The sequence below is a fragment of the Lycorma delicatula genome, chromosome 8 (genome assembly GCF_047948215.1).
Source record: "Lycorma delicatula isolate Av1 chromosome 8, ASM4794821v1, whole genome shotgun sequence".
NCBI classification, from domain to species: Eukaryota; Metazoa; Arthropoda; class Insecta; order Hemiptera; family Fulgoridae; genus Lycorma; species Lycorma delicatula.
The window spans coordinates 12064786-12085273 of record NC_134462.1 but is presented as its reverse complement, the minus strand read 5'-3'; the positions used below and the strand labels follow the sequence as shown (position 1 = coordinate 12085273).

Below are 20488 nucleotides of genomic sequence, written 5' to 3'. Positions count from 1 at the left end.
ATGATGAAAATGTTATACAGGATAAGATAGTTATACTTGGTAAACAAGTAACTCAGTGTCAGTAGGCCAATCAGCATCATACAGCTTATAACATATCCACTACTGTTACATCATTTAACTCATTTTTTATTTTTTTTGTGTTTTTAAATTAATATCAATATATCACACCATACAACCAATAAATTGTTAAAAAAATTCAATTTTTTTTTTTTTTTTTTTTTTTTTTTGAGTGGGAGATAATATACAATAAAATAACAAAAAATGTATGCATGATACAAAACTTTTAGCAATGTAATTAATTAATTACAATATATATTTTTTTTATTTTATAATATATAACAAGTTAGTATAATTGATTTTCTATGAAACACAACTTCAGAACTATTTATTTTTCATTTATAATTTTTTTTTTCTATGTGCTAGTGTTTTTATTCACAATGGTTAGCAATGACAATTTGAAATTTAAATTTTTGGTATGATACGCTGAATGAAATTGTATAATAAAATACTTTTTAAAATATTTTTAGTCATTTCTGTGGTTGTCCATAGTGACTGGTATAAAATTACATTCTTAAAATATGTAGCCTAATTAAAAAAGAAAAAAGCATTTTATTTCTTATCTGATACCAGTCTGAAAAACAAATCCACCCATCACTGAGAATGATTGCAAAGATATCTGAAAATGTTTTGAAGTAAACTGTTTTGAAAAATGTTTCATTATATAATTTGGTTCATTGTTTCATTACAGGAGTTTAAAATTCAAATTATAGGTAGTATTGTATCATCTATATTTGTACTTTAGAGATTATAAGGCCCACACTTATATAATAGGAACTTCATTTCTTAATCGTCTTAACCATCTATATGTATGTCTGGTAATGTATCCACACCATAAGAAAAAATTTCCCTAAATTGATTTCTCATCTACCAGTTCATACCATGGATGCGTTGGTGTTACATGCCCTGATATTCTCAGCATAAATATAACAGGATTTTCTACACCCATAGAACTCAAATCTAAGAAGGGATTAAAGAAAACGAAGGATGAGGAATAACAATCTACCTTCAAGAGAAACAACTTTGTCCAGAAGATGGCTCAAGTTCTCTTCAGGAAGCAGGTAACCATTCTGTTCATAAATTCTCTCAAGATTGGTATACTATACAAAGGATGAGAGCAATACATTACTGATCTGAACTGAAATAAAGCCCTGGACAAAAAATTGCTTTTTCTATAGGAATTAAGATTTGTCTAAGAATACATTCAGGATCTGTGAAGGAAGAACCCCACCACAATCATAGAATTATGCGACATATGGAATTACTCTACTAAAATAAGATTGTTATAATTAAAATAAGCCAATGGAAGTGTAATTAAATATGGTCATATGTTATGTTAAAAAAAAACATTATTATTGCCACCTACCTATACACTCACATGCACACATAAAACACAACTACAAAACACACACACACACACACACACACACACACACACACACACATATATATATATATAATTCAGTTAATGGTAGAGTATAGTAGTGGTGCAGAAGATTAACATTTACCTTCCTCTCTTCCTTTGCAGAAGGTGAGCAAGAGAATATGTCAGACCAATTATATTTTAATGCTAGTGGCTTCTTGATACTGCCTACTGATGACCACCACAATGTTGTTACAATCAAAAAACAACTTATCCTGATATCTAAACAAGCTCTTGAACAAGAGTCAAGATTTGTATCCACAGAATCAGTAATAGGGAAGAAGGGATCAAGACTAAAGAAGAAGGTGGGAAATGAAAAGGGGCAATCTACCCATTAGGTTAAGTTAGGTAGTCTACCATCTTGTCAAAGACTCATGAATAATTATCACTAATGATTGACACCTGAAATAGTTGTGCATTACAAAGATGTTAACGAATCAGGTTTGCTGCATAATGCTGAATGAGACATTTTAGAAATGTCAAATCATATATGTCCTGCCAGTTTGATCTGTACAAAACATGAGACAATATTTATTTATTAATTCATTAGGTACAGATAAATGACCCACCCATCAATTTCAATTTATTTTTATGTTTTTATAATTGAAGGACACATTAATGAAAAAGTAACCCACATTTGTTGTCAGTTTGGTAAAGCACACACAAAATGGTAATTTAAACATTTGTGTTTACACCGCGCAAAATGTTTTACTTTGTGTTATTTTTATTTAAAATATCGATATAATTTTCTTGAAACAAGATTTGCCTAATTTATCTATTATATCATAATGACTAAACAGAAAGATTATTCTATGCTAGATTACTGTGATAAATTATGTGATTAATACCAGTTGATGCTGGTGACACTGGTGAATTTGAAGGTATTGATTCCACCACAAAAATAGGTAATGTTGACACAAAATTAAAAACTGATAATAAGTTAATGTTGGTAATACAATTATTCTAATGTTAACACCATTAAAACTTATAGCAAAGAAACTAGAAATCTAGAATTAATCAATATAAAAATTTATAAATGAAAAAATAACAAAAATAAACATAAACTACATGACTAATTTGAACATATGTTTAAAAAAATGTATTGAAACACAATTAAGTAAGAACAAGAAAAAATGATTATTCAATAAAATGAAGTATAAGACAATTGTACAAAATGTCATTTCACAGTTAATTTTTTTATTATATTTAATTAATTTTTTTAAACTAATTTTAAAATTATACTCTGGAAACTTAGTTCTGAGTAGGTTAAGTTAAAAGTAAAATAAAATTCCTATAAGTATCTGATAATCCAATCCCTATGCTGAAACGAATTAACATGTCACTAATACAGCTGATTATCAACCGCATATTAATGAGCTTGGTATTCTGATATGCAAAAATTATATACTTGTTTCAATGAAAAAGGAAATATTATTTTCATAAAGTAATCTGTTCTTTTCATATAACAAATAAAAATGAATAATTACATGCAATTAAATATTTTAAAGGTTTTTAAAAAGAATATATATACGACTCAATAGTAATTATGTGAAAGAAAGAATAAAGGGTTTGAAATTGAATCATTTAATATTTCCCATACTCAATACATAACTGCAATAAATACAGGCTTTCTAAAATCCACACTAACTTATAACAGTATCGATGAATGCAGACAAGATGTTAATATTTTTACATTGCCATATACTGTCTATAACATGTATACTGTCTATAACCATTAATCTGTTAATAACATTAATTTTCTTTCTTATCAGTAAGTTCATTTACAGTTTACAGTTACTTATTTTACAAGTGAGTAAAATAAATACTTTAAAGAGATACTTAGGATTTAGAAAAAAAAAATTTTATCACAGTACTTCCGACTAAGCAACATCTTGTTGCTTAATTACTTAATGCGTCTAATAACAAAAAAAAAAAAAAAAAAACAAAAAAACACAGAGGTAAATAGAGTATTATTTATTATCAGCTTCAATAAAAGAAGTAAGTTCTCAATTCAACCTACATAAATTTTTATCTGTATTCTGACTTTTCTCTCATTAAAAATAAAATAAAATTCATTTTTATTACATTGTATTGTAAAAACTTAAAAATATTCTTCTTATCAGCTAGTTCATTTACTGCATATGTTATTTTTCTCATAATTGTTTGTTTTTTGTAAATAAATATTTTTAAAAAATCTTAGTATTTAGGAAAAAAATGTTTATTACAGTACTTCTGACATTTATGTACATTTATTGCATTAATGCAACACTTTATGCAATTGCTTAAAGTATCTATAGCAAAAAAAATAAAAAACTAAACATAATGAATATTATTATTTTTATTAATTGGCTTCAATAAAAAAGAAGAGGTTCTCAATTCAATCTGCATACATTTTTATATATATTCTAGCTTTACTCTTTATCAAATGATTTGATTTTGATATTCCTTTTTTTATTTTGTAAAGGAAGTCTCTCTTATGGTCCCATTACATATTTATCTCTTATAATAAGGTGGAAATATTTTTTAATTGAAAGATTTATTTTTTCTGCATTTATGATTTACAGATATTTTTTTTTATTTTTCAGCAGCAACATGCTGATACCAGTAATAGTTATTGATGATAATGAATTTTATAGTGTGTGAAAATGCTACACCCTATCAGGACTTGAACCCAGAATCTGGAACCACAGAGATTGGCATATATTCTTCATTTTTTGATGCCATTAATGCTTATTATTATGCTGCGCAATATTATTATTATTGCAGTGATGTGTAGTTTTCTGTCCTTATAATATTCAAAGTATTTTGACATGAAAATTCAAGAAAATCATTTGGAAAACTTCATATAAAAAATTGTATTTTCCTGATTACCAGAAAGCTTTAGCTTAGACTCAGTTGCAATTGCTGTAAAATATTTTTTAACTTTCCTTTTCTTAACAAGACAAAAGTCTATTACCTTTGCATTTCTGACAAGTAGCCATATAAGTAGCATCATTTTTTTGTAGACCATCAAAGTTTGAATAAAAACTAAAATACATAAACATATTTTTTTTTTAAAAGAAAACAGACTTCAAAAAATGTGTACTAAAAACTGACAGATAGTAGTTCTCTTCAAATTTCAAGTTTCTGATTGCTGAACACCAAATTAAAAATAACTAACAATTACTTACAAACTAACTCAATATGACACTAATTTAAAAAAAAATAATTTTTTCCAGTTTTTGTGAAGTTCTTTAAAAAGTTGAACTTATATTTTTACCAATGCTTATTATACCTGATACTAGACATGAGACTTTTTTAAAAGTTTACTTTATTCACTGTGACTTAATTAACCTAAATGCATTGGGGATGGTAACTTGGGACTGAACTAGACCATCTGCTGAGCTTTAATTAGGGTTACAACATTTTATAAAGCAGTTTAATCAAAAGTAAAAATATTAAATAAAAATTAATAGATAAATTCATTCAAACTGAAGTATTCAACAGAAAGTCCCCCTCTAACCAGAAATTAGTTTTTCAGCATTTATTCATTTAGGTTACATTTTTAGCAAAAGAACTAATGCCTTCAGATATATTAACTTGAAAACATTTTAGAAAAAACTATTAACAAGTAAAAATAAAATTTGATTAAAACTTTTGCCCCATTATTTTGCAGCACACCAGACTGGTCTAGCAGTTAACTTACGGTCTCAAATCAGTTGTTTAACACAGATTTTTGAAGTCGAAGGTTCAGAGATTCTAATCCTAATAAAGTTAGTTGTTTTTGTAAAATACACCAAAATACACTGGATACCAGTGTACTTTGGTGGTTGGGGTTCAATTAACCCCAAAAGTCTAAGGAATGGGTCAGTTTGAGTCTGTACAAAACTACACCTCATTTACATAACATCCTCATCTCATGCCTATAGAGGAATTGCTAATTTTTCAGTAGTTGAACAGGCTGCAATGTAAATATTAGGAAAACTAAAAATAATTTTGTACTTTTGACTGAACACTTTAGTCCTAAAAATTTTAGTTTTTAGTGCTAAAAATAGCAATGCTGACTGTTTCCTAATTTAAAAATAAAATTTATTTATTCAATAATTTAAAATTAGAACTAAAAATTTTATGAGTTATATAAAAAATATTTGTAATGAATAACTTAAACACTTTTGAAGCATTCTATTTAATTAAAATAAATCAAGAAAAGTGTGAAGAAAAACTTTTTTATGTATATAACAGATATTCTATAAAGAAAACTTTACTATTAAATAGATTGTAATCTATGTGACCATGAACAGCTCACAAACCTAGAAATCTGTGCTACATACCTAGTTTTAAATGACTAAATTATGTTTTCAAAAATAGATTTACCTAGTTATTGGGCAATTTAACTTTTTACAATAGATTATGTGCACTTACTTATAACATTTTGTTTAATTTTATTATGGATAATTACTTTTACAATAATAGTAAGCAATACATAAATACACAATGTTTACATAATATGCTAGTGGTTTTATTTATTTATTCTCTTAATAGAAATTGCAGGTCTACACCCTATTGGTTAATAATACTTATTTATTAACTACATGCTTCAATTTCTGTTCTTTGATAACACTTTGTAAAAAAAAGAAAGCAGTTGGCCCAATTTTATATCCAGTTGGTCTTGTCTAATTTAGCCTATTCTGAGTCACCACTAATTAAGCAAGGATAAGTAATATTTAAACAAACAAATTAGACGTATGTAAGAAAGTAAAGCCATTCAAATTCTGAGACAAGAAAGCAATCACAATATGTTATTATAGAATTTTTTTTATTTAATCCTGGAAGCAATTATCAAAAAAAAAAGAATAAAAATTAAAAAGAAACTGCTTTATCAAAAAAAAAAAACCAGGAATCAGGTACCTTGACCTCCAACTAATGAACTATTTTAACTGATCAGTTCCAAGTAGGAGACAAGAAATAAACACCTGGTTCAGAAGGCTGTTTATCCCAGATATCTTCTTTTTATTATTTTTTAAAAAAATAATCATCTAATAAAATTGCATATTGAAATAAAAATTGCAAATTGAATATTGTAGCAGTTTGGTGTAAATGCTATGCTTAATAGTGTAAAAAAATTTTACCTGTCAGATAAAATGTTAAGGATCCAGTTAATGTAATATTAAAAAGAGAATGTACATTATATATTAATCATTAATTTGAAAAAAATGTAATAAAATTTTATTTGGAAATTTAATACATTCTTATCATACGATATAATTTATAATTAAAATTTTAAGTATTATGTATAATTAGAACTTACAGTTATTAGCGTGTTTAACCATGAAATCTTTATCAACTGTGCAGGTATCACAGTTATTCTTGTGATCCTAGAAACAAACAAAAAAAATATTAAAAAGACAAATAACCGAGGGAAAATATTTATTTAAATATTTCTCTACCTTCTAATAAAGAACTGCAATCTCTCATTAGCCATGGTGATAAATTCATGATATGAAACAAAAATTATTCATTTTAATTCCATGAATAAATTTTATATAGAGATTGAATCAGACAATCACAAGTACAAAACTTATTAATCAACTCATTACAAAATTAATATTAAATTCATCACTCATATCTTTATTGTTATCATTCTTATCCATCATATTGGAATTATGCATTAATAAAATTCTCCTAAATGATTTTCTGTCAAGCCTTTATCCGAAATTCAACAAGTGTCAGCGATATTAAAAAAAATCACTATTAAAAATATTAAAAAAAGAAAAAATAATAATAATAAAGAAATGATGTAATATTGTAGTCGTTAATTATATAAATATTGTTATAAAAAACAACACAGCAGAAAAATTACAAAAAAAAATTAATAAATGGATCACCTAAATTTATAAATAAAATAGAACGATTGATTGGAAACATCTTTTGGCCCTAATATTACTTTCAGTCTATTTTTTATAACTACTACTCATATGTTCATTTTATTTCCCCTAATAATTTTATAAATATTTTAATCAAGGTTTATCTTCAAATTTACTTTAATTTTTTTTTTTAGGTATAACAATAAATGAAATTTATTAACTCAAAAATTTGAAAAAAAGATGTGGTGTGTGTGCACATGCTGTTATCCTAAATGATTCAGAATGACATTCAATTTTTTACTTCCTTGTACGAAGTATTGTGATCATGAAAAATTTTGGTTTTTAGATTTCAACACGAACATCCATTTTGACTAGTTTCAGTGTGACGACTGTTCATACATATGTATCTCACATAACTCAAAAATGATTAGCTGTAGAATGTTGAAATTTTGGCTTTAGGATTGTTGTACACTTCCCCCTTTGATTGCAATTGACTGAACCAAAAGCGTTCAAAAATGCCAAAATCTAAAACAATTTGGCTTTTAGACGTTTTCTTAACTGCAGTAATAAGCCCTTATTAAGAGCTTTTTAACAATATATCATAAGTGGTATGTATTTTCATTGGTTCCAGAGTTAGAACCAAATGAAATTTTAATTAATGAAATATTTGGATCTTACAAGGGGAGGCACATCGGTTCGAATTAGACTTCATTTCCTTTTTTTAACTTTTTTTTTTTTAATTTAAATATATTGATTTATTAATAATTATTAGCCCCTGATTGTAAAAAAAAATTACAATAAATAATAACAATAAAAAATATATTAAAAAAAAATCAGAAGTTATTGGTGAAATAAAATTTTTATGTCCTTTTAAAAATTTGTATATGTAATTTAATAGGCGTACATGGAAGTCATGTGGTTCCACATCAGATTTTTTTTATATAATAGCAAAAAATTCAAAACAATAGGCACTATATATTCAAGCAGTATTTCATCAACTGATTTTTTTTTTAATTTTGGAATTACAATTACAATTCATGCAATTAGAGCCTAACTTAGCAATTCTTAAGAACGGTTAACATTTGTACAGGCAGCAAACATAAGTTAAAAGTGTACTGAAATCTTCTACACAATATATATTGTTATAATAATTCATCAACACACAAGTCAGCACAAATTTGTCTGCTTCAATAATTTTCTACATTATCAAATTATCAATATAATAAATTTTAGATGACCTCAAAGAGGAAAAATCATAAAATTTCTTTTTAAGAAACTGATCATAACGTACTAATTAGGGAAGATTTTTTACATAAAAAACTAAAATCAGTACATCAATCTTATACATTATATTTCAAAATTACAATCCTTTGCATCATCCTTAAAAAACTAAATAACAAAATAGCATTTAAAACAAATAAAATAAAAAGGCCCCCATAACATGCTCAAAACTACTTATTACAAATAAAACTTAACTATAAATTATGAAATTACAAATAATGACTTTGACAAATTTTTCTTCTGACAGACACATACTTCATTATATATGAGCTAAACACATTACATATAAGCCAAACATTTAAACATCCTAACACACAATCAACTATCCAAAAGTTTTAATAAAATCAAAACACACGCAAACAAAAATCAACTTTAAAATCTTACTTACATTAATTAAACTCCAAAAATTTAATAATTCAGAACAGTTTGATATTCAGTATTAAAGAACAGATTAAATCACAAGTTTAAAAAATCTTTACCTCCTCCAACAATACCCCTAATAAACCCCTCTACCAACAGTACCTCCCCTCCATTTTCAGGTATTTCAAATCAAAATCTGATAATATAGAAGAAGGTTGAAGTTGCTTAACATCAGAACAAATCGCATCTGTTCGTAGATTCTGTAAGTTATTCAGAAACTTTATAAATATAAATTAAATGAATTTTTTTTTTCAGATATATCTTGTGTATTCAGTTAATTTTAAACAAAATTATCATAAATTAACATTTACAAGATATATTCATATGATAAATGCATTTACAAAAGCATAATTATATTACAAACATTTCATAAATAAAAGATTACATTAAATTTTAAAAATAATATTAAAAATTACAAAACAACTTGCATTCAAATTTAACATAAATTACACTTTCAGGGGAATCTTGGTAACTAATCTTTGGAGCAATCGTTTTAGCTCATCCATCAGTGGTAGTTTTATAAATGCTACCATCTTAAAAAATTAGTAACCCCTATAGTACATAATTATATAACATATTTGACCTGAGTTTGTTTTTTTTAATGTTTTTATTTTTTTTCAAGTACAGTGTTTATAAACAACTGATTCTGTTAATCGTGTAAGTCATGATTAGATGTTAATCATGTAATCAGCTTAGTTTATACTGATGAGTCAATACTGAGTACAAGGTAATTCAAAAGATTATCGTAAACGTATATAATTTTATGTTTTTAATTCTTTTAATTATCATTTTAATATATCATTTCTCCATGATTTTAAGCCCTATGTACGAGAAAACGCATTTAGATAATGTTGATCTATGAACTTCCACAAAACCTATTTGTTCAATTTCTTTTGCAATAATTTTGCACATCACAGAAACAGAATAGATATACAAAGACATTAACCACAAAATACAAATTTTACAAATAGCATATAAAAACAAAGATCTCAACACAATTAAATGTTATATCATTCTTATGAAGGGTTACATTAACAAATTGTGTCATAAGTAATTCTACTCAAAAGTAGCTGCATAATTAGCTCTGAAAGGCCATCTGTTAAAATGATTTCCATATAATTTGATCATTACAATTTTAAAGTGTTATTGCATTTTGTCAGACATTTCAATGGATTAAATTATATTAAACAAATATGTATATATATATCTGTGGTTGATCATTTCATTTAATGTATAATTTTATTTTATTTTTAGAATTAAATTGAATAGTATATTTAAGATTATTAGTTATTATAAATAACTTTAATGTTCTTTTAAATACATTTTTAATCAATAATTAGTTTGGTTCAAAAAGAAATCCAGGATATTAATAAATCAATATAAAAATTGATTTGCCAAAATGATAAAGAGTAATATAAAAACATAAATCAGAGATTCTAAAACATGGTTTAATAAACGACGATAATTTTAATTAACAGTGAAATAATTAATAACATTAACTGTATTCAGTGAAAATTCAGAAGAAGAAAATATTATAATTTATTTATTTATAAAAAAAATTAAATTTTTTTTATTTTATTTAAAAAACTTACAAACAAAAAAGTTTTATATAACAATAATACATTATAATAAATCTTTCAGTAATATCTATACTGATATGGCAATTCTAAATGAAAAGCATTAATACATTTTTGCAATTATTAATTTAGACTAAATAAAACTACATAAATTCCAATAAATTTTCAATTCAAAATTGTTTTTTTTAAACAAAAAAACAGAAATACATGTTTAAATGAAATATAAACAAAAAAAATATTTTATTAATTTTTAAAATGTAGGTTAAGAACATTCCCACCTTAGTGGGGTAACAAAAAAAATACATAACAAGTAATAGCTTTTGTAATGTCACCTCACCTACCACTTAGAAGTTACTAGTTATTATCAATGATTCAATCTCAGAATGGATAAATACTTCAATTATTTACTCTATAACTGTATGAAAAACTTAACTGTTGATTTTATACTAACAATGAGAATGGTTTTTAAATATATGTCTAGGTTAAGTTCAATCCTATACATTTAAATTATTCTGAGATGAAAGTAGAGACATGAAATAGTCTACAACACATTGACCTTATTTTATAAATAGAATCACTGAAAATTAATGAAATATTGAAAAAACAACTTAAAAATAATAATAAATTTAATTTATATTAGTAAAAATACTAGGATTGTAATTTGAAGCAGAGGAGAGAATTTCATAAACACTTACTTCTTTTTATATATATAAAAATGTGTGTGCGCGCGCGCGCGCACGTAAAAGTAAACGCAGTTTTACTTTTGTTAAAAATACCTACCTTAATAAAAAAAATTTAAATATGTAAAACTATGTTTTTCATGATGAAACAAAAAACATTTTATTTGTTCATATTTATTTCAGAAATAATTACTCTACTTTTAAATTTAATATTAGATAATAAAGTATACATCATAAAGCTCCTATTACAGACAAAAAAATATAAAACAGATCATTGGCATCATGAATGACAAATAGGGAGCAGCCAGTTCACGAGCACATGTCCTTGACCTATAAAAGATTTCAATTGACCCTCCTCATAACCAAAACATGTGCCAATTTTCTTCAGTTAAAACATTTTTAAACAAACACACACGCACGGGCACGCGGTTAGTTAAATTAAAAGTATGTTAAAATTTTAACAAAAAGAAAAATTGACTATGATGAAAAATCCACATTTTATTCATCATTTTTTAAGAATTATATCAATATATCTATCAAGAAAAGTAATTAGTTATTTTTACTTTGAAAGAGAAATGAGAAAACTTCTCCGTGATTATACAGAAACAAGGCAGAGATTTTCTGCCTTCAGATTTTCGGTGTTTGTTATGTCCAAATTTTTATTTTTCAATGGCATTTAAAAATATGTTTAAGAAACCTATTTTTTCCATTTAAAATCTTTAAATTGCTCCTCACAAAGGCCCCCTGAATGCTTGGGGTGAAATGGTTTCATACCCAAAAAAAAAAATATATATATAGACCGTTATGAGGTAGGAATATCTACAATTTTTCATTTTTTATGTTTAAAAGTTACTTCAGGATTGCCATATTTGATTAAAACTCAGTATATACATACATATAAATATTTACCCGGTTATTAATCCTAAATTACCTTCCTCTTTCTTTTTTCTGTTTAGCATCCAGAACCACTGTAAGATATAACTTCACAGGATAAATGAGGATGATATGTATGAATGTAAATAATATGTAGCCTATGTCTCAGGTTGACCATTCTTAATCTCATAATACCTTCCTTAAAAGTTTAAAATGATTTTTTAATTTAATTTTAATTCGTACTTTTTGTTCTGATTATTTATTTTTTAATATTTTCAAGATGAATTTCATAAACGTATACATTTTAAAAACTTTTAACTATTTTTCATGAAAAATATCATTTCTTTTTTCAAAGTTAACAAACAAATTTTGAAATTCTGTTTTGAAGCTTTTTTTTTTTTTGAAAAAAAAAGTGTTAGTTTTTAGTGTATAATATTAATAGGAGGTAGCCTTTCCCATAATAAATTTTTATATAAACCGTATCATTTAAGTAATTGGCCATCAGGGTGTCTAGTGGTTTACTACTAATCGAAAAATCAGTTTTTTAACAGCTGATTTTTGAAGTCGAAGGTTCTGAGATTCAAAACCTAGTAAAAGTTAGTTGACTTTATGTAGATCTGAATATTACACAGTGGATGGATAATGGTGTACTTTGATGATTGAGGTTCAATTAATCACAGGAATGGTCGGTCTGAGCCTGTAAAAGATTACACCTTATTTGTATGTCCTACATATCATTCTCATCTCTTGATGAGGAGGGTGTTGCTTATTGTACACAAGCTGAACAGATTGCAACGTACATAATAGAAATAATAATAAATTTAAGTGATTGAGATAAATCGCTTAACATTTATACATATAATATAATTCTTATTTTACAATCTTTTAAAAATGAAAATAAAATGAGAGTAAAAAGGATTTAGAAGAAACAATGAACGGCATAGATGAAGTCCTACGCAAGAACTATCGTGTGAAAATAAACAAGAATAAAACAAAAGTAATGAAATGTAGAAATAACAAAGATGGACCACTGAATGTGAAAATAGGAGGAGAAAAGATTATGGAGGTAGAAGAATTTTGTTATTTGGGAAGTAGAATTACTAAAGATGGACGAAGCAGGAGCGATATAAAATGCCGAATAGCACAAGCTAAATGAGCCTTCAGTAAGAAATATAATTTGTTTACATCAAAAATTAATTTAAATGTCAGGAAAAGATTTTTGAAAGTGTATGTTTGGAGTGTCGCTTTATATGGAAGTAAAACTTGGACGATCGGAGTATCTGAGAAGAAAAGATTAGAAGCTTTTGAAATGCGGTGCTATAGGAGAATGTCAAAAATCAGATTGGCGGATAAAGTGACAAATGAAGAGGTATTGCGGCAAATAGATGAAGAAAGAAGCATTTGGAAAAATATAGTTAAAAGAAGAGACAGACTTATAGGCCACATACTAAGGCATTCTGGAATAGTCGCTTTAATATTGGAAGGACAGGTAGAAGGAAAAAATTGTGTAGGCAGGCCACGTTTGGAATATGTAAAACAAATTGTTAGGGATGTAGGATGTAGATGGTATACTGAAATGAAACGACTAGCACTAGATAGGGAATCTTGGAGAGCTGCATCAAACCAGTCAAATGACTGAAGACAAAAAAAAATAAATAAAATGAAAATCGATTCAGTTATTTTGAAGATACAATGTAATATAAACACTACTCGAATATAATAACTTTCCTTATCTAGAAGGATATCAAATAAAATATTATTTAAAACAAAAAGTAAATAAGATGACATATAAAATACAAATAAATGTTAAAAAAATATTATAATTTTTTTTTTTTTAAATCTGAATTGATGTGCAATTATTAAAGAAAGTGAACATACAAATTAATTAAGAAAAAATTAATAAGTAACATGTTAAGCAACCATGAACCACAAAAATATATATATTGAATAAAAATAAAGTATAAAGACATAATGACAAAGCATCAATAATAAGTAATTAAAAAGCAAATTAAAAATTTAGAGAATGATTAAAAAACTGATTAATTTTTATTTTTATCGCGATCATATGACTAATTTTTTTTAAGCCGTTACCACACGCCAAGTTTTAATCATATGATGTATATTTAAATAATCAAATTAAATTGTTATTATTGCAAAATTATCATAATTATAATACTAGTAATAAAGTAAACTTAAGTTAGATAATGTCAATAAATATAAAATACCATTAGTTGTTATTACTGTATTTATTTGTTATAATATAGTAAGGGTCACATGATTATTTCTTATAGATAAAATAAATCATATATAAATCAAGAATAAGCTGTTTTTTTTTAAGATATGGAAAATATGAAATGTAATGAACATAAAGTACGGGTTTTGTCCAGATTCGTATCCAATCTCCCTTAATTGAAAGTTAAAAACCGAAATATAGTGATAACATAGGTAAATAAATAAAAAAAGAAGTAAAAATATTTTAAGAACTAATTTCAATAATAAAAAAAAAAGGAATAACAAATACAGCTTATATCTTTTTGAACAAAATTAATCTAGTTATTAGAACACATTGTTTTTTTTTAATCAAAGAGAAATTTGTTACACATTAAAAAATAACTGAAGGTTCTAAACTCGATATTTTTAATTTCAAGCTTTACTTTTTTTTTTTTAAATGCATCAATTTTTGCACGACTGCCCAAAAAGGAGTGTAATTAATGAATGTATGTATATATATATATTCCACCATAGCAGCTAAATGGCTGAACTGATTTAGATGTATGACCCCACATTGGAATCCTTACATTACCGGGAGTGCCATAGGGTATATACTCGAGTGCGTATATATATACATGTACAGATGATTCAACAGGAAAGGGAAATAAACTGGAAACTGATTACAGAGATTGAAATAAGCGAAAAGTTCATACAAATATATGTCCGAAAATGCTTTGTTATCGAGTTACGGCTAGCGAAAAATTTCGCGTGGATTTCAGTTCCGCCGGTGAAATTTCAGTATATTAGTGGTAAACTCGATGGTATCTTATGTTTTTTGACCTGAAAAATTGAATAAAACAGGTCCCAGAACTATATTTCCCGTAGTTTACATAATATCCAACGTAAAACAGAAAACTTTGGTGACGAAAAAACATTTTTTTTAGGTTTGAAGTACAACTTTGTCAAATGCGTAAATTGTATTATCAAAACGTGTAGAAAATTTTATTCTGAGAAAATTAATTTAATAAAGTCTATGAAAAAACAAAAAAAAAACTTTTATTAATAACAAACATAACAAAAAAATCTGATGTGGACGCTACATGACTTTCTTGTATGCCTATTAAATTATATTATATATACACATTTTTTTTTTTTTTTTTTTTTTTTTTATGAAACGTACATAAAATTTTATTTTAGTAAACTTCTGATATTTTTTCATACTTTTTTTTTATATTGTTATTATTGAATTATTATTTATTGTAAAAACGTTTTTACAATCAGAGGATAATAATTATCAATAGATCAATATATTTAATTTATATAAAAATAGAGTATCCACTTACCAACAATTGTGGGTATTAACTATCCAAGCGCTTTCTGATTATTCCTCCATCATCAGGGATTACTAATTAATTATGAATTTTATAGTTGTGAATATACATTTTTATAAACGGGAATTAAAATGAAAAATAAAATTTTAAATCATTATGATCATAACAGTTACTTGTCAATAGTTAAAATAACACAACGTTAAAAGATAAACGTCTAGTCAATAAGATGTTTACAACTGTTATCTGAATACTTCATACGATTAAGAAAATTGAATCTAAAATATATTTAAATTAAAAAAAAGGAGTTGAAGACTGATTCATGCCTTACCCTTGTAAGATATTAAAATTTAATTTGGCTATAACTCTGGAACCAATGAAAAAAGTACCACTTATTATATTTTTTTTTTGTCATCAGACATTTGACTGGTTTGATGCAGCTCTCCAAGATTCCCTATCTAGTGCTACTCGTTTCATTTCAGTATACCCTCTACATCCTACATCCCTAACAATTTGTTTTACATATTGCAAACGTGGCCTGCCTACACAATTTTTTCCTTCTACCTGTCCTTCCAATATTAAAGCGACTATTCTAGGATGCCTTAGTATGGGGCCTATAAGTCTGTCTCTTCTTTTAACTATATTTTTCCAAATGCTTCTTTCTTCATCTATTTGCCGCAATACCTCTTCATTTGTCACTTTATCCACCCATCTGATTTTTAACATTCTCCTATAGCACCGCATTTCAAAAGCTTCTAATCTTTTCTTCTCAGATACTCCGATCGTCCAAGTTTCACTTCCATATCAAGCGACGCTCCAAACATACACTTTCAAAAATCTTTTCCTGACATTTAAATTAATTTTTGATGTAAACAAATTATATTTCTAACTGAAGGCTCGTTTAGCTTGTGCTATTCGGCATTTTATATCGCTCCTGCTTCGTCCATCTATAGTAATTCTACTTCCCAAATAAAATTTTCTACCTCCATAATCTTTTCTCCTCCTATTTTCACATTCAGCGGTCCATCTTTGTTATTTCTACTACATTTCATTACTTTTGTTTTGTTCTTGTTTATTTTCATGCGATAATTCTTGCGTAGGACTTCATCTATGCCGTTCATTGTTTCGTCTAAATCCTTTTTACTTTCGGCTAGAATTACTATATCATCAGCAAATCGTAGCATGTTTATCTTTTCACCTTGTACTGTTACTCCGAATCTAAATTGTTCTTTAACATCATTAACTGCTAGTTCCATGTAAAAATTAAAAAGTAACGGAGATAGGGAACATCCTTGTCGGACTCCCTTTCTTATTACGGCTTCTTTCTTATGTTCTTCAATTGTTACTGTTGCTGTTTGGTTCCTGTACATGTTAGCAATTGTTCTTCTATCTCTGTATTTGAACCCTAATTAATTTAAAATGCTGAACATTTTATTCCAGTCTACGTTATCGAATGCCTTTTCTAGGTCTATAAACGCCAAGTATGTCGGTTTGTTTTTCTTTAATCTTCCTTCTACTATTAATCTGAGGCCTATAATTGCTTCCCTTGCCCCTATACTTTTCCTGAAACCAAAATGGTCTTCTCCTAACACTTCTTCTACTCTCCTCTCAATTCTTCTGTATAGAATTCTAGTTAAGATTTTTGATGCATGACTAGTTAAACTAATTGTTCTGTATTCTTCACATTTATCTCCCCCTGCTTTCTTTGGTATCATTACTATAACACTTTTTTTGAAGTCTGACGTATTATATATCGTTGAAAAGTTCTCAATGAGGGCTTATTACAGCAGTTAAGAAAAAGTCCAAAGTCCAAATCTTTTTAGACTCTTTTGGTTCAATCAATTGCAATCAAAAGGGAAGGTGCACAACTAGATGTAATATCTAAGTAAATATCAGTCAGTGAATGTAAATATCAGTAGTGATGTAATATCAGTCTTAAATCCAAAATTTCAACATCCTACGGCTAATCGTTTTTGAGCTATGCGAGACACAAACGTACATACAGACATCACGCCGAAACTAGTATAAATGGATTCAGATATGGTCAAAATGAATATTCCCGTTAAAATCTGAAAACCGAAATTTTTCGCGATCATAATACTTCGTTTATTTCGTACAAAAGAAGTAAAAATCTTATGAATTTGTAAAAATTAAAAACAGCTGCTTCTAGTACAGTAAATTTAGACTGAAAAATTAAAATATTTTAAATTTACTTTTAAACAATACTTATTGTGGTTGATACTCTAATAATTTATTTCACGACTCTCCAAAAAGGAGTGTAATGTATTTAGGATGGATGTATGTTTATCCCACGTAGCAACTCAACGATTGAACAGATTTGGATGTATGACCCCGCGTTGGAATCCTTACGTTACCAGGAGTCTCATATGCTATATATTTAAATAGATTTATAAAATTTGAAAACAAACTTGTACTATATACAAAATTGTCACCCGCACGCTCTTTAATTATTTTATATTAAAGATTTTGTCAGCAATGTTTTTTGTAGTAGTCGTGTTTTTTTAATATTTATTTCTTGTAATAAATATGTGTATTATATAGAAAATTACTCAGTTGTACTAAAGTTAAGTTACTTCCAGATTAATTTATTGCAAAATATATATATATAAAAAAAAAAAAAAAAAAACAGTTTGAAAACAAAAGATAATGTGTTATTGAGTAAATGGTCTAAACATACTTTTTGTTCGTTTATCTTGATAACTGCGTGTAATAAAAAATGTGTTCGCGCCACTAAGATCAATGTATCATAATTTTTGTAAAAAAAAAAAAAAAAACTAACAATTGAGGCCTTATCATATAAGAGCAGAAATTTTCAATAATAATTATCAACTACTTTAATACGTAAATATTATAATTATTTCCCTTCCACAGCACTTCATCTAAAATATTATTTTTAATATCAAATATCACTTCATTCCAGTCGTAATAATGATCACTTTAATTACTACTGGTAATAAATAGTTTATTAAAATAAATGCCGAGTAATCTACTAATTCAGTTCGGGTGAAGCGAAGTATTCATCTTCCGGGTTTTGAAACCTGATTCGAGTTCTCCATAAAAAATTAGGGGAGCGTCTTCCGGGAAAAAATTCGACTGAAACATCGGGAACTCAAAAAAGGCGGGACGATGTTTTGAAAAATACGCCCGTCCGAATCGATAGATTACTCCATCGCCCATCCACTTGATTAAAAAATAAATAATAAATAAACTGAATAAATAAAGAGGCTGATAAATAATTTATTGGTTTTTAATTTTTTTAAATAATCATTTGAAGTAGGTATAACTTTACAAATGACCAATAATTCTTAAATCGTTGCCCAAAAAAATTCTGAATTTGAAGAGAACAATAAAAAAATGGCAGTTATTAAGTCATTAACATTTTTCTTTTTTTTGGGAAAGGGGTATTTCATCAAAGTGTAAAATCGATTTAGATTAAAAACATGTCCAAAAGAGGTGTTAAAAACTTTTCTCTCTCTCTCTTTTTACTTCCTTGAACGAAGTAAAGGAAGTATTGTGATCGCGAAAAATTTCGGTTTTCAGATTTCAACGGAAATATCCATTTTAATCATCCCTGGACCCATTTTGACTAGTTTCGGCGTGACGTCTGTACGTACATATGTACCTCGCATAACTCAAAAACGATAGGCGTAGGATGTTGAACTTTGGATCCAGGACTGTTGTAACATCTAGTTGTACAACTCACCTTTTGATTGCAATCGACTGGACCAAAAGCGTCCAGAATTACAGCCAAATAAAATTTTAATTAATGGATCTTACAAAGGGAAGGTACATCGGTTCGAATTCAACTTCATTTCCATTTTTTAACTTTTTTTTAATTTAAATATATTGATTTATTAATAATTATTAACCTGCGATTGAAAAAAAAATTACAATAAATAATTATTCAATAATAACAAAAAAAAAAAAAAATATGAAAAGAAAATAAGAAGTTATTTGTGAAATAAAACTTTTTGTACTTTTCATTTTAAAAAAAATCTGTATATGTAATTTGATAGGCGTACAAGGAAGTCAAGCGGTGTACACGTCAGATTTTTTTTAATGAAATTTCATATATTAACATAAATATGTAATAAAAAATAAATAATCATCATTCATGATATATTCTATTGCTACTATGAAGCGCTTACTATGAAGTTCTAAAATCATCGGTAAAAATACAATTCGAATAGGATTCGAATACGGTATACTGTAATAGCGGATTGTTTTACTGCAGAATTGTATACAGTCAGCAGACTGATTTCGTTGTTACAGAGTATTTTTACTACGTAATCATTTTACGCTGTTTGTTTTCCTTATTTTAAACGAGACAAAGGTTACGCGTCTTTTTGCGTTTGTTGCTTTTTCATACTGCTTTATTTTAAGAACAGCGATTTTTGTTTAATTTACTGTAGTTTAAACAAAATTGAAAAAAATAAAATCCTAAAACCACTAAAAAATTAATAAATATAATAATAAAAATTAATAAATCCAACGAAAAAGACGCAATGATGTATATAATCTTTTTTATTTTTTCTTTAAATTACAAATTTTTGAAGTCGAAACACTAAATTACATTAAAATAAATAAACTGTTGATAGTTATTTGTTTTATAATTTGGCATCAACTTCCGAAAAATTTTTGAAGTATTTTACTATTATTATTATTATTTTTTAGTGCGTTTTTTGTTTTAATTCGGTTTTATTTATTTAGCATCGTTTTTTAAATTCTATTTTATAAAAAATTGGCAAAGTACTGCATGAATTTCCCGGCTACG

The 20488-nt window shown here is 26.6% G+C and overlaps 1 protein-coding gene across 2 annotated transcripts in view; it reads right to left on the bottom strand.

Annotated features, from left to right (window-relative positions):
• The window catches only part of LOC142328683 (b(0,+)-type amino acid transporter 1-like), a 148677-nt gene that overhangs the window by 34753 nt on the left and 93436 nt on the right, over window positions 1–20488 (bottom strand). For both annotated transcript variants that reach the window (XM_075372604.1, XM_075372602.1), the window contains exon 2: window positions 6768–6834. In XM_075372604.1, the coding sequence (XP_075228719.1) occupies window positions 6768–6789 (22 nt within the window). In that variant the 5' untranslated portion in view covers window positions 6790–6834. The remainder of the gene's footprint in view (window positions 1–6767; window positions 6835–20488) is intronic.